This window comes from Echinops telfairi, unplaced genomic scaffold (genome assembly GCF_000313985.2).
Source record: "Echinops telfairi isolate 266 unplaced genomic scaffold, ASM31398v2 ScPeMD7_9;HRSCAF=40, whole genome shotgun sequence".
NCBI lineage: Eukaryota > Metazoa > Chordata > Mammalia > Afrosoricida > Tenrecidae > Echinops > Echinops telfairi.
Window position 1 is genome coordinate 2,577,354 of NW_022103906.1, and position 26,636 is coordinate 2,603,989.

The 26,636-nt window shown below is 39.9% G+C and overlaps 1 protein-coding gene across 1 annotated transcript in view; it reads right to left on the bottom strand.

The window, feature by feature from the left end:
• The window catches only part of ERICH1 (glutamate rich 1), a 141,648-nt gene that overhangs the window by 95,109 nt on the left and 19,903 nt on the right, over positions 1-26,636 (bottom strand). Inside the window, exon 2 of the mRNA XM_045286803.1 lies at positions 15,034-15,180. Within this exon, the coding sequence (XP_045142738.1) occupies positions 15,034-15,180 (147 nt within the window). The remainder of the gene's footprint in view (positions 1-15,033; positions 15,181-26,636) is intronic.

Genomic DNA, 26,636 nt, shown 5'->3' on the forward strand with positions numbered 1-26,636 from the left:
GAATGTTTTCCTAAAAGCATTTTCGCTCAAACCTCAGTTTTTATGATGGCTGATTTAAGAGAACAGGATGTGACTGAGAAATTCTGTTTCCTGCTTGGGAAAAATGCCACGGGAACTGTTGCGATGTTGAACACAGCCTACAAGGACAGTGCTATGGGAAAAACTCAAGTGTTTGAGTGATTTTCTTGTTTCAAAAAAGGTGAAATGTCAATTAATGATAAACCTTGTTCAGGATGTCCATCAACTTCCTGAAAGAACAAAAATGTCAACGCATTCCACCAGGTCAGACTGTTAATCAAGCTTTCTATTTAGAGGTTTTGAAAAAAAATAGCCTAACAGTGTGCAACAAAAAGGCCTGATTTGTGTCAGATGGGGACTGGTTTTGCTGCCACAACAATGCTTCAGCTCATGCAGCCATCCAGTGTGCTTGTTTGGGGCAAAAAACAGCATGCCTCTCTTACCCCATGCACCTGACCTACCTAATCTTGCTCTATGCAACTCTTTTTGCTTCCACCAATAAAAAGAAACATGAAAGGACAGACAATTGAAGACCATAGAGGAGATGAACCAAAAAAATGTGGGAGGTGCTGCCAACCATCCAAACAGCTGAGTTTGAAAAATATTTCCAGGAATAGAAGTGTAGATTTGACAAGTGTATTAAGTATAATGTGAGTACTTTGAAGGTGATACGGTTGTTTTGTAAAAAAATTTAAAACATAGTTTTTGGAGGAAAAATTGTTGTTGGGTTTTTTTTTTTTGTATACCCCCTCAAATATACAGACCATAATGTAAAGGCCAAAAAATATAATCATTAAAAATAACTTTGGGACAATTAAATTTATATATGTACACAGACACACACAAGGTATAAAAATGTGTAACTTCATTAACTGCCAAATTCTGAAGAAATATATATTAATTTCTACAATGTGTCAAAATGTGGGTGACTATTTGGAAAACAACCCAGAAATTTATTCTCACACACTGTGGGGGATAGAAGTCAAAACCCACGATGCTGACTGAGCCATGTTTTCTCTCAAGGTACTAAAGGAGGAATCCTTCCTTATCTCTCCGAGCTTCTTGGAGTCCAAAGCACTCCCTGGTTTGTAATCTCTACCTCCATCTCATAAGAGTATCTTCCCTTTGGGCCTATGTATCTTTACAGGAAAACACTAGTCATATGGATTGGGGCTCATCTCTTGATGAGCCTTGGTGCAGAATCGCATTTCCTTTGCTGTTCCTTTCCCACTGCTTTTCATATATGACTATGGCTAAAGGAGGAGTCCTTCCTTGTCTCCTCTAGCTTCTGGGAGTCCATGACATCTGTTTGGTAATAACATCTGCCAACTGCGATTTCTCGCAAGGGTGTAGCCACAAGTTCTAAGGGTTCAGACTTCAATACTTCATTTTCAGAGGAAAGACAATTCAACCCATAACAGGGGAGAAAAAAACAAGTGAGATTGGAAAGGGCAATAAAGACTTCACTTAAATTGGTAACATATTTCTTAAATAGAAGATTTTAAGGAAGTAGGTAAAAAAAGGTTATGATTCCAAATGATTGGTGGAGGGATGCTAAGAGACATGCTGTACTATCAAAATTTCTTTTGAAAGTATTCCGCTTTTAATAGAAAATTGTCTCTCTTTTTTAAACCAAAAATAACATTGCCTCATTTTCACAGACACCTCCATTTTATGCATAGACGCTCCTCCACTTAGGAGTGTTCATAGATCTAGAAAAAGCCATGCACGCAACATTGCAAAGCAAACTCAGCTCTGCCCACCACCAGCAGCAGATGGCATTGGAAGCCCTGCTCATCTACCTGTTAGTACAGTGGTTCTTATTCCCGCCCCCACCAGACTACTGCAATTAGTAATATGCAATCAATAAAAAGAACAATGATTACTTTTGATAAGTATTCAATGTTAAGAGTACAATTGTGTTGGGAATGGAGGAAGAATATTTATTACTTCTATATTAAGACAGGGTTCTGCATGAATTCTACCCCTGTTTTCATTTTTACAGAGGTAATTGCTGAGAAATTTTGGTCACATAAATAAGTAGATGACAGCATAAAAAGGTTTTTTAATTTTTAAAATTGCAATGTCACTTGATTCATTGAATTCCTTATGAGTTGCCTGTCAAAAAATTAGAGAGAAATCTATCACCAAAATTATTTTCAATGACCCATCAGTTGATAATTCAATGAGCTCCTTCAGTTTTGCTGATAGAAATGTAAACCACTTGACATGCAAAGAGATGTGCTACTCTGCCATCAGAATAGCTTACTTTCTCTCCATGGACCGGTATTCACAGTATCCCAAAGTGGCTTCCACATCGAGGAGCACTGCGCCTCATCAGGACTTCAATAACTTAGAGGTTTTTCTTCTTGTGTAACTGGGAGAATTAAGAGTTACAAAGTAGGGAGATGATAACAGAAACTCAAAAAGACCCCTTATACAGTTTCTGAGGAAAATCAAAGTTTGGAAAGCACAATAGAGGTTGATGTAACATGATATATCGGGACTCTTTGTTTGCATGGACCTCCTACAAGTCTCAAGTTCAGCAGTTTGAACCCATCAGCCACTTCCTGGGAGAAAGAGCAGGCTTTCTGCTTCCTTACAGATTTACAGCTTCAGAAACGCACAGAGCAGTTCTATTCTATCACATAGGGTTTACTATGAGTCAGAATAGAGGTGATGCCAGAGAGTTCAGAGCTCTACGTCCCTCACTTAGGTTTATATTCATGAATTTTTCCTTGTCCTTAACAGAAGTCCTCAGAATTGTATAAAGTTTCGAAACCGTAAAATCTGACCTAATTCCTGTGAAAATATATTCAGGAAACTGAAGATCTAGATGTCCATCCTTCCAAAAGCTGTACATGCTCACACAGCTCTTGAACGTTTGCAGCACATTGGATCATGGAAAGACGGCCGCCATCAAGTCCATTCTGCCCCACAGTGGCCTTTTCACAACAGAATGCAACCCGGCTCGGCCCTGTGCTGTCTTCACTGCTGTTCCTAGGCTAGAGCCCATTGTAGCAGCCCTGGTGTGTAACCCATCGCCACGAGGGACTTCCTCTTTTTTGCTGCCCCTCTACTTTACCAAACTGGATGTCCTCATAAGACCGGCCTCTCCTGACATTATGTCAAAAATAGGTGAGACGAAGTTTCAAAATACTTACCATACTTCTTCCAAGACAGATTGGCTCATCTTGTTAGTAGACTGTGGTAGTTTCTATACTCTTCACCAGCACCACAATTTAAATGCTTCAATTCTTCTTCAGTTTTCTGTATTCAATGTCCAAACTTCACATGTATATGAGGCAATTGAAAATAACATGGCTTAGGTCAGGTGCACCTTAGTCCTCAAAGTAACATCCTTGCTTTTTAAAACTATAAAAGCTTTACTGAATGCAACTCACATTTTGGTCTCTGAACTGCTGCTTCCATGAGCATTGATTGTGGATCCAAGCAAGACAAAAATCCTTGATAAGTTTAACATTGTCTTCCCTGTATCATGATGTTACCTACTGGTCCAGTTGTAAGGTTTTTATCTTTTTATTGAGTTATTATCCATATTGAAGGTGGCAATCTTTGATCTTCATCAGCAAGTGCTTCAAGACCTCCTTACTTTAGCAAGCAAGGTTGTATCATCTGCATATTGCAGGTTGTTGATAAGCCTTCTTCAATACTGATGCCACACTCTTCTTCATATAATCAGGCTTCTCAGATAATTTATTCAGCATACAGATTGGATAAATATGGTGTGAGAATGCAACCCTAACTTTCCTGATTTTAAACCAGGCAGTATTCCTTTGCTCTGGTCACACAACTGCCTCTTGAACCATGAACAAGCTCTGCATGAGCACAATTAAGTGTTATGGAATTATCCTTCTCAAGGTTATCCATACTTTGTTATGATTCACACAGTTGGATGCCTTGGTATAGTTAATAAAACACAAGTAAATATCTTTCTGGTATTCTCTGCTTTCAGCCAAGATTCATCTGATATCAGCAATGATATATCTTGTTTTAAATCATCTTCGGAATCTGGCCAGAACTTCTGGCAGGTCCCTGTCAGTGTACTGCTAAAACCATTGTTGAATCACCTTCAGCAAAATTTTACTTGCACGTGATATCAATGATTTTGTTCTATAATTTGAGCATTCTGGTATTACCCTTCCTTGAAATGGGTACAAATATCGATCTCTTCCAGTCAGTTGACCAAGTAGCTGTCATCCAAATTACCCCCACAGACAAGTGAGTACTTCCACTGCTTCATCAGCTTGTTGAAACTTTTCTATTTGCATTCCATCAATTCCTGTCACCTTGTGTTTTAGATAATGCCCTCAGTGCAGCCCAAACTTCTTCCTTCAGAACCACTGGTTGTTGCTCACATGGTACACCGTGAAACGGTGGCATGTTGACTAGTTCTTTTTGGTACAGTACTCCGTGTATTGTTTCCATCTTCCATTGATGCTTCCTGTGTTGTTCAATATTTTGCACATGGAATCCTACAGAATGCATCTTGAGGCTTGAATCTTTTTTTTTTTTAATTAGTTCAAAGTATACTGATCATGTTCTTTCCTTTTGGATTTCTTATTATAGGTCTTTTGCACATTTCATTACAATATTTGGCTTTGTCTTTCAGAGTTGTCCTTTGAAATTTTCTATTCGATTATTTAACTTCATACTTTTTCCATTTGCTTTAGCTCCATTATAACTAAGAACAAGTTTCAGAGTCTCTTTTGACATCCACTTTAAGCTTTTCTTTCTATCCTGACTTTTTAATGACCTTTGCTTTCTTCATGAATGATGGTCCTGATGTCCTTCCCATCAGTCTTCTGTCATTAGTGTAGAATGTATCAAATCTCTTCTTGAGATGTTCTCAAAATTCAGGTAGGATAGGCTCAAGTTCATATTTTGGCTCTCATGGACATGTTTTAATTTTCTTCAGCTTCATTCTGAATTTACATATGATAAATGATGCTCTGTTTCACAGTCAGCACCAGGACTAGATTTAGCTGCTGATACTGAACTTCCCCATTGGCTTTTCCTACAGATGTCATCAATTTGACTTCTGTGGATTGCACCTAGAGTAGTCCATGTGTATAGTCCCCTTTTGTTTTGTTGAAGAAAGGTATTTGCTATGAATAAGTCATTGGTTTTACAATATTCTATCATGAGGTCTCTAGTTTCACTTCTATCACCAAGCTATATTTTTCAACTACTATTCCTTCGTTGTTTCCAACTTTTGCATTCTAATCACCATCAATTACCAATGTATCTGATTGCATATTTGACTAATATCCCACTGAAGTCATTAGTAGAATTCTTCCATTTCTTCATCACTAGTTTTGGTGGTGGGTACATAAGTTTGAACAATAGACTCGTCCTCACTGACATGGAGCCAATACAGACTCATAGCTACTCTACTGGACAGGGCAGAACTGCCCCTGTGACTTTCTGAGACATAGCTGTTTACAGGAGTAAAAAGCCCTTTGCCTTTCTCCCTCGGCGCAGTTGGGAGTTTTGAAGTGCAGACCTTACGGATTGCAGCCCAACTCGTAACCCCTATGCCACCAGGGCTCCTTAAATTTGAATAATAGTTGAGTTGATTGGATTTCCTTGTAGGTGGATAGATATAATCCTCTCATAGCAATGTACTTCATCATCGATTTTGCTATATCCATTTTGACAGCGAACGCCACACCATTCCTCTTGAGTTATTTCTGCTATAGTAAATTATATGATTTTTTTCTGATTCAAAATGGCCAACACCAGTTCATTTTGGCTCACTAGGATATTGATCTTTATGCATTCTATTTCACTCTTGACAACTTCAAATTTTCCTATATTCCCTTTGCACATTCCAATCCCAATCATTAACAGAGTTTTGCAACTAGTTCTCCTTATCTCAAGTTGTGCCCCAACAGCAAATGGAGACTCAGAAGGCTCTCCACCCACAGGTTTTACCTGACTCACATCAATGTTCTACTCCACTCTGAGAACTCAGCTACTGTAGTCACGTTTCTGGTACCCTCTGACCTGTCCAGCACTATCTCTGACAACGTTCTGCTTCCACTCTTCAGGCCTTCCGTTTCTGACAATGTTTAGAAACTACGCATAAAGCGTTCAGTGGCTCCTTCCTCTGCAGTGGAGAGCTGAATCTTTCTTAATTGCCCATTCTTCGTCTGGAAGCTCCACTGAAACCAGTTCACGTTGGATGTCCCTGCTGGCATTGAAAATGCCAGTGACATAGTTTCCAGCATCACAGCAACACACCAGCCACAACAGTACAACAAACTGATAGACAATTGGTGATGTGATGCTATATAATCCTAAATTTATTATCTTTTCCTCTTGAGCTGTTACTAATTGCCTTTGTCCCTTAATCCGAAACTCACTGCTTTCCCCTCAGTCTGGAGGGTAGTGGTATCTCAGTGGTAGAATTCTTACCACCCGTGAAAGAGAAGGAGCCCAGGTTCTGGCGAATGGTCCTCAAGAGCAGTACCACTTATCTGTTAGTGGAGCTGATGTGTTGCTGTGATACTGAATGCATTACAGTGGAGCTTCCAGGCAAAGGCAGACTAGGGAAGAGGCCTAGCCTGTGGATCAACTTGGTCCCATTTTGTGTATACGGGGTTAGGTTGAATTAGGATAAGTCCACAGCAGCAAACAACAATGTTGCTATATTTTCATTCATTGCACTAGGCTAAAAGTGATTCCTGTCTATTTGTAAATCCAGATCCTTTAACGCTTAGGAGTTTTCATGAATAATTTGGTTTATGAACTAGTCTCCATTTTCTCTTTTCTCATTTCTGGAACTAGAACTTCTTCTATTCAGATAGTGCAGCTTCATGTCTAGTTTTTCTCCTATCTTTGCAAATCTTACACCTATACTTCTCTCAGGTAGGCTTCCTTGATCGTAGACTCCTAATGCTTCTATTGCGCTTTTTCATGTCTGTTATCACTTTAAAATTTTCAAGAACTCTTTTGTTGTCTTCTGTTCCTTTTACCGTGAAAGGAGGATCTGTCCAGTTGATTTAAGGTTTACTACATGTAAGGAATTCTGACAGCACAGTGGTGGACACGCTTGGCCATCTGCAAGGTTAACAATTCAAGGCCACCAGGTCCTCCACTGGAGAAGGATGTTGCAGTTGATTCCACAATGCTTACAGCCGGGGAAATGCTGTGGGCAGTTCTGCTCTGTCCCACAAAGTTGGTGTGGGTTGCAGTCTAATCAATGGTGATGGGTATACATGCAGGAAAAGCCACTTATTTCAGGTTTGATGCTGTTTAATAAGCATGTATAGTCATGTGACCACCTCCATAAACAAGACATGAAATACTTCAATGATCTCACAACCTCTCATATGCCTATGTAGTTGATGCCCTTCTCCAACCTAACCCAGGGCAGCCACTAATCTGATTTCTACCCTTATCGTTTAGAATTTTCAAGAATGTCATGGTACTGGAATCAACATATAGCCTTTTGTGTCTTGCTTCTTTCACACAGCAAAGTGCATTGGTGAGTTGTCAATGTTATTGTATGTAATAATTTGTTCTTTTTATTGCTGACCAGTGTTCTATTGTATGAAGAACCTGGAGGCTGAGTGTTTGGCTGCTAACCACAGGATCTGTGCTGCTCTGCTTTGGTAAAGACGTACAGCTGTGTGGAAACCCTATGGGGCAGTTCAATACCATTTGTTTACCCATTCGTTAGTTAATGGTCATTTATGCTCTATATAAATCTTCATATGGACACAGTTTCATTTATCATAATAAACGCCCAGGAGTGAGATTGCCGGATCATAATTCTATACAACATTTCCAACTTCTTTGCAAATATATCCTTTTGCATTTCCATTAGCAGTTTATGAAAATTCTAGCAGCTTTGCTCACTGTCAGCACTTCATATTGTCTTTTTAAATTTTTACCATTTTATTCAATGTATAATAATATGCCATAGACCAGAGGATGTACACTGGTACAGAGAGGAAGTGAAAACACAGGGAATCCAGGGTGGGTGATCCTTTCAGTACCAGTGGTGTGAGTGGCGATACTGGGAGTGTAGAGGGAGAGTGGGTTGGAAATGGGGAACCCATTACAAAGATCTACATGTGACCTCCTCCCTGGGGGATGGACAACAGAAAAGTAGGTGAAGGGAGACGTCAGACAGGGCAAGGTATGACAAAATAATAATTTATAAATCATCAAGTGTTTATGAGGGAGGGGCAGCAGGGAGGGAGGGGGAAAATGAGGAGCTGATGCCAGGGTCTTAAGTGGAGAGCAAATGTTTAGAATGATGAGGGCAATAAATGTACAAATGTGCTTTACACAACTGATGTATGTATGGATTGTTTAAGAGTTGTATGAGCCCCTAATAAAACGAGAGAAAAAAAATGCCAATGTGGCTTTAATTTTCCATTTCTTAATGACTAATGGTCTTAAGCATCTTTTCATATGCTTCTATGCCACCTGCATGTTTTTTCTTCTCCTCCCCCCCACCACCCCCAGGAAAATGTCTACTTACATCCCTTTTATGTAATTGAATTTTTTTCTTATTTTTGAGCTATAAAATTACTTTATACATTCTGAGTAAAATTTTTTCTTCAGATATTAGTTCATTTGCTTTTTAAAAAAATGCTTTCTATTTGTAAACCATTTCAAATTTACAAGGTTACAAAACTAAAAATAATGTAAAAATCCCTATTTCTCAAAGTCACCAATTGTCGACTTCACCATTTTACTTCACTGGCTGCCCTGCCTCCCTCTTGACCATCTTGGCCCTCCCCCAGAGATGGATGTCTGATCAGAACCAGAGTTCTTGGTTATAGTGGTGCAGCCTCAGTCTTGGCAAGGCCTGCATGTCAGACCTAGGCTTTGAGGTCCCCTTGTAGTTCCTGTCCCTCTCTACAGGCCAGCCAAACTGCCATCGAGTTATCTTTGGGTAGGAGAGTTTCTTCCTTTCAGATTCTTGCTTTTATTGATGGAGGACTCTGGAAGTGTCAGGTTTCCTGCCCCTCCCCCAGAGGCAGACAGCTTCTGCTTCTGTCTCTCTCCGAAGAACAGTGGGTCTTTGGGACCTGGAAGCAAGATAGTTTCCAGTTTCCCTTAGGAGCTTATGAGCCTTTGAGCAGCAGGGCCATGAGTCGTGTTCCTCCCATTGACTATCTCTCTGTGATGCTCACCTACAAAACCCAGGGAACTCTGCTCAGGTCTCCTGCCCCGACTCCCTCCTTTTGGAGATTACCTAGTAGAGGTGTGTCCAAAGAAGCTTATGAGAGAATCCTTTTCTGAGAGTCTCACAGAATACCTCACTCGCAGTCCTCGTGAATTTATTACAGTGCTAGCTGATCTCTTTTTCCCAGCTTCTCAGACAGCAGTGTCTTCTTCGCATATCCTACTGAGCAGTCCAGGCATTCCATCTCTCCTTAGTGAAGCTTTGTCTTTTTTTTTTTTTTAAGTCAGTTCACTCAGTTGCTTTGTGACCTCGGCGCTCTGATGAGTCCAAGAAAACCTAATGTTTTGTCTATCATTCAGCTTTATCTCATTGTAAGAATGGAAACTACATTCTCTTGCTGTTTTCTATCTCCCAGGCCTTATCTGCTCCTTTTAGAGGATTCTGGTCTTTCCCAGCTATTTAATGACAACAATTTTAAAGGGAATCAAAGCTGTTGTTATTTACCAACTGTTATGGATTGGAGTGTGATCCTCCAAAAGATATGCTACCCTGCGCCTGTGAATGGGACCTGGCTTGGCTATAGGGTCTCTCTTTGAAAAAGTTATTCAGTAAGTTCTAGCAGCTCTGCTCACAGTTAGCATTTCATATTGATTGGTTTATTTTTCATTTTCCCATTTTAGCTAATGTATAATAATATGCCAATTTGGCTTTAATTTTCCATTTTACTAATGACTAATGGTCTTAAACATCTTTTAATATGCTTCTTTGTCTTACCTGTTAAAGGTAGGTCTTAATCCCTCTCTGAATCGGTGTCCTGTAAAAGAGGAGATGAGGCATAGAGGCACGCAGGGTTGAAAACACCATGTAAAGAGGAATCTACAGCCAAGCATCTCCAAGAGATGTATGGGCTACAAGCAGCTGGAAGATTGGGAGGCTCTTCCCCTAGAGCAGGCAGAAAAGACAGACCAGCTGACATGCTGAATTAGATCATGTAGCTTCCAAAACTGTTAGAAAGTACGTTTTTGTTCTTTAAAACCACTCACTTTGTGGTACTTTGTTACAGCACTAGGAAACGAACATATAGCCACTGTACACACAAGGACTTATACAAAGTATTAGAATTAATCAGTAAAGCTAGCCTGGTACGATGCAATATCCAAAAATCAGTTCTATATCTAAATGCAGTAACAAACAATTGGAAAACTGTAAAACCATTTATAATAGCACTAAATAATAGAAACAGCTGTATATCTAATGAAAGCTATGAAGGAATGTCTACACTTGGCACATAAAACCATGCTGAAAGAAACTGAGGAAGATCTCGATTAAATAAAGCTATGCTATGTTCATGGAACGGAAGATTCACTATCGTTCAATTATCTCTTGTTCCTAAGTTGATACTCAAATTCAAGAAATAACACCCAAAACATGCTAAGTTGTAGAAAAAAATACCAAACATTATTATGACTTTAGGGTAGATAAAGACTTCGTAGACAGGACCAAAAAGCACAAGCCATAAAGAAAAAAAATCGATAAACTGAACTTCATTAAAGTTAAAATCTCTATTCTTTAAAATGCAACATTAAAAAAATGGTAAAAATGGCAGACTGTGGGGAATATTCATGCTAATTGTATAGTAGGAAGGATTTATGTCCAGAATATATAAGTAATTAGTATGAGTCAACAATAAAAGGACAAATCCAATTTTTCTTAAATATGAAAAGATTTTAAATAGGTATGTACTAAAGGAAGATACACTAATGACTAATAAACATAAATGAAAAGGTGATCAAATAATTAGTCAATAAGGAAATACAAATAAGAATCACAACAAAATATTATTTCACATATACAGTAGAATGACTATAATTAAAAAAAAGAGAATCAAAATATCGAATATTGGCAAGGGCTTGGAGCAAATCTCTACTTTGCTGGTGAAAGAATAAGACAATACAATCACTTCAGAGAAGTATGTGGCAGTTCCTTAAAAGTTAAGCATACATCTACTCTTGAAAAATCAATCTAAAACCCATTGGCATTAGGTTTGATTCTCACTCATTGAAACACACCAGAAGTTATATAGACGAACTGAGTTCCATTGAATTTCCTTGGCTGTGACCTTTCTTATTGCTGGGTTTTCTTCCATAGTTAGAACCACCAAATTTCTGGTTAGTAGAAAACCCCAAACCATTTGCATTACCCACAAACTCTATGGCCAAGTAATTACTCTCTGTGTGTGTATAAACATATCCACACAAAAAAAACCCTCAAAATGCCCAAAATATTCATCAAGATTATTCATGATAGTCTTATTCCTAGTGCCCTGACCTGGAAATAACCAAATGTCCACTAACAGTAAATTACATAAACCATGGCACACCATTACAATGAAACAGTCCTCCTCAATAAAATGGAACAAACTACTCACATGTAACAAAATAAATATCTTTCAAACATTATTTAAGCAAGAGAATATAGTAAAGAGTGCAGAGGGCGTGGTTTTACTTAGATGAAATACAAATACAGGCAACAGTCATCTTTGGTGACGGCTCTATGGGATGATGTTTCAAGGGAGTAGGAAGGCAGCCTCATGGTACCAGAGGTTAAAGCTTGGCTGCTGCCTGTAAAGTGGGGCGCTTCAAACTCACCAGCCACTCCACAGAAGAAAGCCTTAACAACACGTTTCTAAAAAGATTACCGCCTTGGAAAGCCCATGTGTAAGAGAGTCTATACGGAGAAGTGAAATTACTTCCCATGGCTCTTCTATCCACAGTCTTTCTATCTCTAGCAAAAATGAATGTGTGAGGGCATGCAAATAAGTTACAGAGGACTCTAATGATGGATTTGGCTATTTTTATGGTTCCACTGTGTATGAAATGAGACAGTTCAGAAGTGGGAACTAAGAATTCCACCATGACCAAGAAAGAGGAGCAAGAGAAAAACTGCACCAAGTCGCGGGGAGAGAGGGCAAAAGAGCAGTGGTGAGACTGAGGGAGAGGCTTTCGGGCGCCCAAGAAGAAAAAAGCCGAGTGCCTTGGGACAGGAGGCTGGCTAGCAAGGGGAAGTGCCCTTTGGGCATTTATCAGGGCTAAAGGAGCTTGGTAACACCTGTGCAAGGCAGAAGTCAAGAGGTCATGTGGCTGTGAGGCCAAGGAACAGAGAGAGGTGCCTGCTGGCGCGGTTGAGAAGAGGTGCTGCAGCTAAAGGTGTTAATTTTTTTTTCTTTTTTATTAAATACTTTTATTGAGGGCTCCTATATCTCTTATCACAATCCATACATTCATCCATTGTGTCGAGCACCTTTGTACATATGTTGCCGTCATCATTTTCAAAGATTTTCTTTCTACTTGAGCCCTGAGATCAGCTCATTTTACCCCCTCCCCTGCCCTCCATCCCTCCTGAACCCTTGATAAGTTGTAGATTATTATTTTGATGTCTTATATTGTCCTCTGCCCCCCCCCCCACCGCCTTTTCTGTTGTTCGGCACTCTAGGAGGGGGTTATATTTTGATCCTTGTGATCGATACTCCCTTTCTCCCCCCACCTTCCCTTTATCCTCCTGGTATCTCTACTCTCACTATTGGTCCTGAGGGGTTTCATCTATCCTGGATTCCCTGTGTTGCAGCTCTTATCTGTAGCAGTGTATATGAGGAACTGTATTCTTAATTTTTCTGATCCTGACTTGTAATCTGTTAGCTTCCCTGACAAACCCCTATAATCATAAGCATTCTCTGTGAGGTTGTGTGGCTATTGAACTGAGAAGTACTGTGCCATGGAAGGGAGAGTTAGTGTCAACACACAGTCAGTGGAGTCGGAGGGTGGACTGCTGCCTTGTGGGAATCAGCCTCTGGCTGCTGTGAAGTTGGATTCTCCTTGCCCTTTGTGTAGCTGGAAGAGACCAGACATGGCCCTAGTACCCTTTCCTCAGACTTTATGTATCATGTAAAAGGGCCAGTGCATTATTTATCTTCTAAGAGAAAACTCTATTTGATAGCTTTACTACCCTAAAATGTGTACATGTTCCTTGAGACTTAGAAATGACACAACTATGCAGAAAGCTTAACATGCCGTCCCTTAGCGCATCCTCCTCGCACTAAATACATCACTGTACAATAACTGCTATTAAAACTTTTTTAAGTCAGAAGAGGGAAGTAAATGGAAATAGACTCTAATTTTCTTTAAAAAGAAGCTATTTTATCAATAAGATCTAGAAAGAAAAGCAGGAAATCTAAAGGATTATGGCACTCCAACAGGAAACCCCCTCTTTCCACTGCCTGCCGCCTTACACTTTCTTACACTCATGGACTAATATATAAATTTCTAATAGGCAAAGCAGGTAAAATCTGTAAAAAGTAAAACTTCATTTAACATCAGTTATTGATCTTTATAGTCTTAATTTAAGCAATCCTAATTATTGCCCCATTTTGTGCTGGAATCTGTATCAGAAACGAGACAGCTAAGATTGAAGTGCATTTGCACAAGGCGGCCTGAGGTGGGAGGCTACATTGGGAGCCAAAAGCTTCTTGGAAACATAAGGGCATACGAGACATACAGAATAGGAGCGTGGATACCAGTGGCTTGTCCCACATGTCAGTGTAGCCCTGTACGTAGCAGAGGCAAAGGAAACACTTTGCTCACATGCGATATTGCTACTGTTGTCAGAAACCAGAACTGTGCCCATCAGCAAGCAACTGTATTGTAGCTTCAATAGGTTTTTGTGGGCTTGCCTGGAAATTCAATCACCATGCATAAAATTATTTCTGTGGTAAAACATGTTTCACAGAAATGGAAACCTGACCTATGAAGCAAGAAACAGGTTTTTGGGACAACTAGGCCTCCTTGCCGAAACCCAATCAAGTCAGTGTTCTGAGACACGTGAGTAAATGGGGAATGAAATTGTCTCCCTAACAAGGTTATTCAGCTGGACCAGCAGGAGAAAGAACCACTCTTTCAGAAACGGAACGGCATCGAGGGCACATGGACAGAGACTTACTTTCCTATTTGGATGCTGACGGGCCCCACCCACTTATGTCTATGTCTCACCACTTGTTAATATGGCTGCGCTGCTAGATAGCGAGGCCGCATGAAGCTTTCCCTCTAGGTAATTAAGCTGGTCAAGTGATCTTGACGAAGGTTGTCACTGGCATGGGGACATCAGGGGATTGTCCCTTCATGGGCATAGCTCACGGAAGGGCCCAGGAGGTCATCGGAGTATCAGTACAGAGGAGTGGGGCAGAAGGAGAGCTTATGTTCTCATCAGAGGAACACCGACACCGGCTGAGCCCACCCCCCCTTAACAACCCAAATCCAAAAAATAAAAATTAAGTAAAACAATAACTTAATAAGGTGACCAGATTTTAACATTGGTAAAGCGGGGACAAAAGCGGGACACCATTGATAAAACTCATATCCTGGCGAAATAGCCACATGGCAGCCGAAAGCCGTATACCCTAGCTTGTCGTGCATTCTTTCCAAAAATCGGAACTTTTTTAAAACGCCGCGGGACACAGGAAAAATTGTTAAAAAAATCAGGACTGTCCCGCCAAAAGCGGACGTCTGGTCACCTTATTAAGAATGTACTTAAAACAGAAAGTAATATTCTCATCGACTCTTTGGTTGGGAAATATATACACTGCACTGGTTTCCTCCTGCCCCAAGTTAAAGTTTTCATTCGCCAGTCTGCCACTGCCTTCCTGCCAAGCAGCGATTCTGCTGTCGAGAACTTTTCAAAATGGAATCACCAAGTAGGAGTCTGAGACTCAAAGCACATATTCTCCTCGGTAAATAGAGATTCGTACAGTAAAAACCATTATCTTCAATCCAAGGTTCCCACACAAGCGACATTACCTGCCAGTGGTGGACCCCGCTTGCATTTCACTTCGTCTGGTGCCGCTGTTCCTGGTGGGTTCTCTGAGGCCAGTGTCACGGGTGGAATCTTTCCTTGGTCACTTGCAACATTAGGGAAAAGTTTCTTCAGCACTTTTCCAACAAACACTACAAAGGCAACCAATCAGCAAAAGAAAAGAGTGAGTTGTAGCAGTTTTGTACAAAGAACACATGGCTTTAAAAAAAAATAAAAGCACAAACATATCCTAATATTACCACCCTTTGACCATGGAGCTGGGGCCCTGCCAAGTACTGCATCTCAGAGGGCCCTACATGGACCCACTTCCAACTGGAACTCTTTCCAAGGAACAAGCAATCCAGGACTTCCGTGTGTGTGCACACAAGAAACATGGAGACCAAGGTGGGACAGGGGAGAGCACATCTGTTTCATGGTAAAGACATTTTCCTTCCAAATGTTCTAATCCCCCCATTGAATTGCTATGTCAAATAAAGACTTTGAACTATCTCAGAATTTGCTGGTTTGAAATTTCTGCTACCAAGTATGCCCCTAGGAAAGATAGGTCCAAGCTGTAGTCGACAGCGAGTATCCCAACTGCTGGTCCAGGAAGCAGCTGTCATGAGAAAGACAGGCTCGTGAGAAGACCAGCAAGGCAAGTACAATGCGCCCTGTTTCCAACAACTCACGGGAAGAATCCCAGTCCTGTCTCTTTCCAGTATAAGCTGAGCATGCTAACAACGCTAATTAAGGAAACAATTCCGGTATAACTAAGATGGTTTTAACAAGAATGTGGAAGATTTTTCACCCTACTTATTTTAGTTTCCATTCTGCTTAAAAATAGGGGAAGGGGGGGAAAAAACAGTTGCCATAATGAATAAATATTTCCATCCTGATTTAAGTATAGTTAATGAGCAGGCACTAATCTCAAAATAGCATATGAGAAAAGGTGAGGATAAAAGGTTAACAAAATTAATTTGTTTAACCTTATTATACATAGAAAGGTAGAAATAGGGCGTGGTTTGGGAGTAATGGAAAATTCTGAGTTAGTAATAAAAATGCCTACAGAAGCAGAGACAAGAACTGATGCATTTGAATTTCAGTATTGGCGAAGAATGCTGACATTACCATGGACTGCTAGAAGAACAAACAAATTTGCCCTCCAGGAAGGACAGCCAGAATGCTCCTTAAAAGTGAGGATGGCAAGACTTCATCTCCCCTACTTTGAACATGTTATTAGAGGAGACCAGTCCCTGGAGAAGGACATCATGCTTGGTAAAGGAGACAGGCAGCTTAGTCAAGAGGAAGGCCCTCAGTGAGATGGCTTCAAACAGCAGCTGCAACAGGAGCTCAAATATAACAATAGCCGAGATGATGGTGCAAGACCAAGCAGTTTTTCTTTCGTTGTACACTGACACTGCAGTCACTCAGAGATGGAACTGACTTGAGGGCCCTGAACTTCTGGATAGCATGCTCTAAAACCTAGATTCTGATGCGAGTAAAGATCTGTAATAACTTATAAAGTCTGAGAAGATAAACTGAGAGTGGTGTAAAGTTAAGTAGTGAAGAAAAGTTAACTCTACATGGGAATATTAATTGTGAAAGGACAGACTTCTTAATTTCAGTAGATTTTTCAAAGAAAATAGATTAAAAATAACTTGCTCTTAACGTGTTCTAGCTGGAAAGAATAAAATCTGTGTTTGCTTATTTCTTTAAAGAAAAAGGCTCCTGGTGTCAAACAAAATTTCTAGTAGTCTTTTCAGATAATTTAATAAAAGCTAAACATTATTAATAGAATGACGACTAGTATGAATCTTTGCAACCCCGTAACATCCAACAGATAAAATAATACCTCTTAATGCAAGAAAAAACGGTAACAACAAAAAACCTCTAGTTAAATGGAACACGTTGACTGAAATAATATCATATAGGGCCACAGGACTGACAAGGCCTTGTAAATAAGAACAGCTCTGGTGATGCACAGGTTAAGCATTGGGATGTCGACAGAAAAGTCAGTGTGTCAAACCCACCATCTGCCACATGAGAGAAAAAAAAGGTAGTTTGTTCCCATAAGGATTTATGGCCCCAGAAATCCGATAGAGCAGTTCCATGCAGTCCTAAGACTACTACGAGTCAGAATCAACGCAATGGGAGGAGAGTGTATTTTAATACAAACATCCAGTTGAACTCATTTTTAACTTCAAAGTTTTCCATGCGATAAAAGTGGAAAACAATCCCAACACTCATACTGCACTAGGAAAATAATTATCACTGGAAAAAAACTTACCCGAATCAATCATTGACGATTTAACTAAGCTTCTTCAAACAAATAAAAGTATGTTCCCATTAAGAAAACAGGACTGAAATACAAGTGAGATCATAAGACTATGTTGAAGAACAAAGATTATGGTAACATTCCCAGTGTATTCAATTTCCTACCCTAAGCAAATTATATTTACAGCTGAATTAATAGCTGCTTTCACTGATACTGTTAAAATTAATGTGGCAAATCAAAGGATTTGATGGTGACATATTGTTGACAAGCTTAACTACTTTAAAAAATTAAAAATCACTTATGAAAGACACTATTGCCAGTTCAAGGAGCCCTGGTAGCATAGTGGCTGACAGAATGAGCTGCTAACTGCAAGGTCAGTGGTTCAAACCCACCAGTTAGTCCAGGAGGTGGGTGTGGGTATGGGTGGAATTATGCTATCTGCTCTCTTAAAGATTTAAAGTCTCAGAAACCTAAAGAAGCAGTCCCGTGCTTTCCCGGAGGGCTTCTACGAGCCAGAATCAACTCAATGGCAGCGAGTACTGACATTTCACTTCTGCATCCTACACATCCTACATTTAAAACTTAGGAATCAATCCACCAGCACATCTTGCAAAGACCAGAGAATGCGAAAACCTTTTAGATCTCTGTAGCTTTTTACCACATGAAGAATCTTCTTTCTTAGAGACATCAGCATGATTGTGGTAAGTGGTTTCCCCCTTCTCTGGAGGTTTAAGATAACTAGAAGTCATTCAAGATCTGGGGGTCTGGGTGATCAAGGCCGAATGGCCATGAGACCACAAACAAGTGTCAAAGGGCTTTTGGGAAATTTCTCTGCAGGTTTCCTTTTCTGAGATTTGATCCCAAGTCACTTACTGAACTTTTCTCTGGCATTAGTGTCTCCAATATCTCTAGATCCCACTCTGGTTAGTAACTGTAATTAGGCTCCAGATACAGTGAACTTGACCACCACAGGCATTACCACACTCCTAAGTCCTGACAATGAACTCATGAAAAGTACTGCTTCAATAGGAAAATACTTATTGCACTCGCAGTCTATGTCTCCCTTGTGGTGTTGTTACTGTAGTTGTTGGGTGCCATTGAGTCAATTCTGACTCAGATCAAGTCTATGCACAACAAAAGGACCCCTACTCAGACCTGCAGCATCCTCAATACGGTTATAATCGAGCCCACTGATGCAGCCTCTGGGTCAATCTGTCTGTCCCCTTGAGGATCTTCTGATTTCTCACTCACTCTCTGCTGTACCAAGCATGATGGCCTCAGTCAGGGACTATCTCTCCCGACAACACATCCAAAGTATGTGAGACAAAGTCTCGCCATCTTTGACTCTAATAAGCATTCTGGCTATAAGTTTCTAACACAGGTCTGTTTGTTCTTTTGGCAGTCCATGGTACTTTCAGTGTTCTTCACCAATATAATTCAAATGCATCAGTTCTTTTGCTTTATTTCTTATCCACTATCCAACTTTCATGTGTACATGAGGCAAATGAAAATACAATGCTGTGGGTCAGCCATGTATTGGTCCTCAAAAGGACACCTTTGCTCTTTAAAACTCTATAAAGAGGTTGTCTATAGAAGATTAGCTCGATGGATTGCGGTCTTTGATTTCTTGACTGCTGCTTCCATGAGTGTTCACTGTGGATTCAAGTAAACAGAAATCCTTGACAACTTAAATCTTTTCCCTGTTTATTATGCCATTGTCGATTGGTCCAGTTGTTAGGAATTTTGACTTCTTTACACTGAGTTGCGATCCACAGGTTGTTAATGTTTTCTTCCAATTCTGATGCTGCCTTCTCTCCAGATTTGTTGCTGTTGCTTGCTACAGTCAAGCCAGTCTGACAAATAGTGACTCTATGTTTGAGTATGTCAACAGAATGAGACATGGCCTGCTCCTCAGCCATCCTCACCAGTGTTTTCATGCTTGAGCTCCTTGTTGCAGCCACTGTGTCTGTCCATCTTGTTGAGGGTCTTCCTCCTTTCAGATCTAGAGCATCTACGTTACCAAGCATAATGTCCTCCTCCAGGACTCGTCTCTCCTGACAGCATGTCTACAGTACATGACATGAAGTCTCACCATCCTTGCCTCTATGGAGCATTATGGCTATTCTTCTTCCAAATCAGAACGGTTCTTTTTTAGTCCGCGGTACTTCCAATATTCTTCACCAGCACCATAATACAAATGCATCAATTCTTCTTTAATCCTCCTCATTCAATATCCAATTTTCTCATGCATATGAGATGACTGAAAATACCAAGTACATCTTAGTCCTCAAATTAACATTCTTGCTTTTCAACACTTTAAAGAGGTCTTATGTAGAAGATTTACTCGACGTGATGCATCCTTTGAAAATTTGCTGTTTTTAGGAGCATTGATTGTGGATCCAAGCAAGACGAAATCCTTGACAACTTCAATCTTCTCTCCATTTATCATGATGTTATCTATTGGTCCAGTTGTGAGGATTTGGGTCTTCTTTATATTGAGTTGGAATACACATTGAATGCTGCAATCTTTGATCTTCCTCAGTTAGTGCTCCAAGTCCTTTTAACAGGTATGATTGTGTCATCTGCATATCACAGCCTGTTTCCAATCCTGGTCTCACATTCTTCATATAATCCAGATTCCCTGATTATTACCTCAGCATACAGATTGAATACATATGGTGTGAAGGCACAACTCTGACATACACTTTTCTTGATTTAAACTGTGCATTATTCCCTTGTCCTGTTTGTATAAATGCCTCTTGATCCATGTACAGTTTCCTTTGATCTCTTGTGCATTTGCATAATGAAGTCTTCTGGAATCCCTGTTCCTTTTATGGCCATACTTTCTGATATTCTCTGCTTTCAGTCAACATCAATCTGACATCAGCAATAATAGTCCTTGCTCCATGTCCTCTTCTGAATCCAGCATGAATTTCTGGAAGTTTGCTGTCAATGTACTCCTGCAACCATTGCTGGATGATCCTCTGGGGAGTGGTGGTACTTGCATGCAATATTAATATTTTTCCATAATTTGAGCATTCTGTTGGGTCACCTTTTTTAAAGGGAGCACAAATATGGATGTCTTCAAGTGAGTAGGCTAAGCTGTTTTCCAAATTTCTTGGCCTACATCAGTGAGTATTTCCAGTGCTCCATCATCTTGTTGAAACATTTCAGTTGATATCGCATCAATTCCTAGAGGCTTGTTTTGGGCTAATGCCTTCAAAGTAGCTCGGACTTCTCCCTTCAATACCTTTGGTTCTTGATCATATGCTACCTCTTGAAATGATTGAACGTCAACAAGTTCTTTTGGGTACAGTGACTCTGTCTGTGTATTCTTTCCATCTTCTTTTGTTGCTTCCTGCATCGTATATTTTTTTGCCCTTAGAATCTTTCAATATTGCAACTTGAGGCTTGAATTTCTTTCTTTAGTTCTTTAAGTTTAAGATATGCTGAGCATGTTCTTTTTTGGTTTTCTAAGTCCAGGTCATTGCACATTTCATTATAATATTTTACTTTGTCTCCTCGAATTTCCCTTTGTAGTTTTCTGTTCAGCTCTTTGACTTCCTCATTTCTCCCACTTGCCTTAGCTACATTATGACTAAGAGAAAGTTTCAGACTCTCTTCTGGCATTCATTTTTATCTTTTCTTTCTTTCTTGTCTTTCTAATGATATGTAATGACATCACATGTCACTATTTGTTTTCCTCATGTTTGATGTTCTTAATGACATCCCACAACTCATCAGTCTTCTGTGTTCAATGTGCTAAACCTGTTCTTGAGGTAAACTCCAAGTTCAGGTTGGGATATACTCAAAATTGCATTTGACTCTCGTGGATTTGCTTTCATTTTCTTCAGCTTCAACCTGAACGTTCATATGAGCAATTGCTATTCTGTTCCACAATGTGTCCCTGGCCTGGGTTTAGCTGCTGATATTGAGCTTCTCCATCATATCTTCCCATAGATGTGATCAATTTGATTTCTGTGCATTCTACCTGGAGAAGTCTGCATTTACAGTCATCCTTTACGTTGTTGCAAAAAAATGTATTAGTGATGGAGTCATTGTTCTTGCAAAAATTCTATCATGTGATCCCCAGCTTCATTTCTATCATGAAGGCCATATTTTCCAACTACTGTTCCTTCCTTTTTTTCAAACTTTTGCATTCCAGTCTCTAATAATTTATATGTTTGATCAATTTCAGACTGAAGATATTGATAGAGCTCTTCAATTTCTTCATCAATAGCTTGAGTGGTTGGCCTAAACTTGAATAGTTTGACTGAATTTCCTTGCCTGTGAATAGATATTATCCTATCACGGACAGCATTGTACTTCAAGACAGATCTTGAAATATCCTTTTTGATGATGAATATGATCCCATTCTTGTTGATCATTTCAATCCCAGCATAGTAAGCCATATGATTTTCTGATTCGAAATGACAAACAATAGTCCATTTCAGCACATTAATGCCTAGGGTATTGATCTGTAGGCTTTCCATTTCATTTGTGTTGACATCCAATTTTCCTATATTCATACTTTGTATGTTCCATATTGTAATTATTAATTGATGTTTGCAGCTGTTTCTTCGCAGTTTGCTTCAAACTCCCATTAGCAAATGAAGGTCACCATCCATGGTCAGCTCTGTTTGAGCAGGCAGTTTTCCTCAGTCGTATTTTGAGTGCCTTTGACTTGACAGGCTCATCTTCTGTCACTATATCTGACTACATTCTGCGGCTATTCATGAGATTTTCAGTAACCGACAATGTTTTGATGCAATCCATAGCAAAGTTTTCGGTGGCTAATTCCTGTGAAGTAGACAGCCTATTCCTTCTTTGTAGTATGTTCTTAGACTGGAAGCTCTGCTGAAACCTGTTCAATATGGGTAACCTTGCTGGTATTTGTAAATACCAGTGGCATAACTTCAAGCATCACAGAAACAAATAAGCTACCATAGTATGACAACTGATGGTCTCTCTACATAGACAATGGAAGTCAAAAAGCCCAACACTCCAGTTCTTAAAACAACTACCTCTTTAGTAGAGGCAGGGTTAAAAAGGAATCCCTGTGGTCCAAGAGTGGACTCCATTCATTGTACAAGCATCATCCCATGGGACAGTTGACATATAAGAAGGACCTCTCAGACTGTTGTGGGGCAAATCATGTTATGAGCTGAGATTCCTGTTTACAGGAAAGCTGCAAACAGTTGAGATTCCAATCAACTGCTGAACAAAAATACTCAGCTGTAGCCTCTTGCCAGTTCCCAAGGCTCACTAGTTTTATCATAGGGAGTGTCACCTGTTTCAAGTTTGCTGTAGCTAAAGATGCGTCTCCTAACTGGCTTGCTCTATTTTAACTAAATCTAGTGCATTAAATGCAAAGGCTGGCTACTGATTGTTTCAGCTGCTTTATTTTGCGTTGTGAAGCAGTTTTGTAACACTAAGACACAAATGTTACTTGGTGAGTACACCGTCTTACGTCTTTCATGACTTAAAATAGTACAAACCAACTCTCAAAAGTTTGTTCCCTTTTCTCAAGTTGAAAAAGTCTACCGCCAGTGTTTAAGAAATCTCACTGAATAGCGGAAGGGACTTAGCCCAAATTTAGATTGAACTGTATGAAAACATAGCTCTGTCCACATGGTTTAAGTTATGTTACCTTCCTAAGCTTTATCGTCCAGGAAATGGGCAGAAATAACCCATGCCAGGGGCATTACAAGTTTGCATACATGTATGCAAACTTTGTTTCATGTACTTTAAACACGTACTTTAAAGAAGAGAGACTTGACCTTGGAAAAGAATATCGTGCTTGGTAAAACACAAAGGCAGCAAAAAAGAGACAGACCCTCGAGGAGATGGATTGACAGTGGCTGCAGCAGTGAGCTCAAACGTAACAATGCTGAGGATGGTGCAGGATCAGGCAGTGTTTCACTCTGTTGTCCGCTGGGTCACTAGGAGTTGGAATTGGCTCAACAGCACCCAACAACAACGTGTTTGGCTGCCCACACAGCACAGTGGTCATCTCTTGGCTTCTGAGTCACGCGTTTCATTCATTCGCCTCCCTTTTTTTCCTCCCTTTCTTTGCCATCTCACCACATAAGCACTGGGATCTTCTTAGAGGATGCTTTTGGATTCCCGCCCCTCGTTCTACACAATCCATTAGGTTGGTCTTCACTTTCTCACACAGTTTCAACAGTCAGCTGAAGGGGTACAACCTTTTTTCCCCCAATGATTTTATTAGGGACTTGGACAACTCTTATCAGAAAACCATTTTGTAAAGCATATTTGTACATTTGTTTCCATCATCATTCCCCATACATTTGCTTTCTACTTGAGCCTTTGGTATCAACTCCTCATTTTTCCCCTCCCTCCCCGCTCCTCCCTCTCTCATGAACCCTTGATCATTTATAAATTATTGTTATTCTATCATATCTTACACCGTCCGACGTTGTCCATCCCATAGGAAGGAGATTATATGTAGATCCTTCTAATCGGTTCCCCCTTTCCACCCCACCCTCCCTCCAACCTCTCAGTATCGCCAATTTCAGCACTGGTCCTGAAGGAATCATCTGTCCTCGATTCCCTGTGTTTCCAGTTGCTATCTGTACCAGTGTATATCCTCTGGTCTAGCCAGATTTGTAAGGTAGAACTGGGATAATGATAGTGGGCAGGAGGAGAGGAAGCATTTAGGAACTAGAGGAAAGTTGTATATTTCATCATTGCTACACTGCACCCTGACTGGCTCATCTCCTCCCTGCAACCCTTCTGTAAGAGGGTGTCCTGTTGCCTTAGATAGGGTTTGGGTCCCCACTCTGCACTCCCCCTCATTCACAATGATATGATTTTTTGTTCTTTTATGCCTGATACCTGATCCCTTTGACACCTCGTGATCACGCAGGCTGGTGTACTTCTTCCATGTGGGCTTTGTTGCTTCTGAGCTAGATGGCCACTTGTTTATCTTCAAGCCTTTAAGACCCCAGATGCTGTATCTTTTGATAGCCGGGCACCAAAGCTTGCTTGAGCTCTAGTCACCTACGTCCAACAACTTAAGAGACACATTTGCCTTTGGTGTTCCTTTACCAGTAAAACAAAACAAAAAAGTGGCTTTCAATTGTATTCTGACTCATGGTAGCCTTATGCTTCCATGGGATTTCAATGGGTGGTTCCAAAGAAGGATAAAGCAAGTCTTCTTAGGTGCATGCAGGTGGATGCAGGACTTTGTGCTTTAACAATTTAAACAATGAACCGCATTCTCAACCTCATGCCCACTTCTGGTTATGGTATCCCTGGCTACTGAGTTCTGTCCATTACTAGTCTCACCATACTGTTTAGGTTCAGGCTGCATTTTGGCTGCCTCAGTCCAAAAACCAAAGTGGACTGCATCACTCTGTGTATAAACTGCCATCCACATCTTCAGTAACCTTGCTTTTTGTTTAACTTTCGACTTTGAAATTATTTTAGTTAACTGAAGAGTTACAAAAACAGTAGAGTTCTTCTATACCCTCCACCCAGCTTCCCCTAATGTTAACATCTCACACATTAATGGCATAATTGTTAAAAGTCAGCAAATTAACATTGGTTACCATACTATAAGTTACTGCTTTTTATTAACATTTCACCAGTTTTTTCCACTGATGTCATTTTTCTATTCTATCTATCTGTCATGGAGCTGTTGGTGGGTTTGAACTGCTGGCCTTATGGTTATCAACCCAGTGACAAACCCACAACACCACCAGATCTCCTGATATCCATACACAGCTTATAAACATTATACTCAAAATAACTAAAATAACTGAGGTGCTACAAACAGTATTCAAACAACTGAAGAAAATAGGAAAACTGATTATTCATCAAAATTTTTAATGTAAATATAGCCAAGAATGTAATTGAAATATAAATGTCTGGAAGTTCAGCATTATAGCAGCATGCATGCCTTCACTGACTGACAGATGGTGGCTGTATATGAGTGTATTAGTCCCAGGAAGAAAGGCCTGGTTTTCCCTCAGGGCAGGCAAATTTCTATCCCTGAACCCCCCTCTGCTCCCCACCCTCTGATTTATATCATGGTTGATATTAGCTGTCTATTGGACTCATGGAACTCTCCTGTGTGTCTTTCAAAAGTAGACTGCCAGCCAAATTTGTCTTCTAAGGCACCTCTGGGTTAGATTTGAACCACTAACCTGCTGGCTAGTAGTTGAATACTTAATGACAGTCACCATCTTACATGTTTTAAAATTTATAAGCAAAACATACATCTTTTCCCCACAAGACACTTCTTAAGGCTATCTCTGACATCCAGCCACTTCCAAATAAAGAGCTCTTGTGTAACTCTGACTTATGTGCTGGTTTGCAAATAGCAAGTTAGCAGTTCAAACCTACCAGCCTCTCCCAAGGAGAAAAATGAGGCTCTCTGTCAGCTCCCATGAAGACATATGGTCTCAAAAACCCTACCTATAGGGACACTATGTATTGGAATAGACATGAAAGTTTTGAGCTTTGTTCCATAAATATTTATTACCAAAGAATTGAGTTCAAAAGTTCATCTCTACTTGGGTCATAAGTGTGTTATAAATATCATTACTGAAAAAATGAACACTTGATACACAATTACTCTTTTGACAGGAGATAAGGAATGACTTTGATATTAAATATTAGCAAATGTTCATTTTATTTTATATTATCTAGGATCCATGAATTATTTATAAAGTATATTGTAAGAAGGCACAAGAACAGATGATCCTGAAGAGATGTCATAATAGATAATGTTCTCTTATAAAGCAGGAACTTCTATTTTCAATAAAAAGTTTAATTAATAAATCTTACCCCAATTTAAACTCAATATCTAGATATAAAAAATAAAATTAATTGGCTGACATATATGTGCCTAATACTTTCAGCTACCATAACTTAAAGTATAAAGTCTTATAAAAATAATGGGGTAAAAGAAACTATAAGATCCAAACTCCCCATAGCCCTACAGGGGACAACACTGGAGACAGAGTGTGGGAATTGCGCCCAATCTGATCCCACCACACCGAGGCAAAACACTAAGGGCATGCAACAGAACAGCAAGGGGAACCGAGCAACGAAGTCCCCAGGGAATACCAAAAATAGACTTTGGGGCCAGGGTTTGGCACCCCATCAGACTCAACGGGAAAACACTCAAAGGCCAACAAACAGTACTTGAACTAACTACAGGCTTTTCGTTATTGTTGTTGTTTTGTCATTGGCTTTTTGGTGGTGGTGTTGTTTTGTTTTCTTTTGTTGCTTGGATTTGCTCTGTCTTGTTTTTGTGCATGTTATTATCTCTGCAGATCTGTCTAAATAAGATAGGCTGGATGA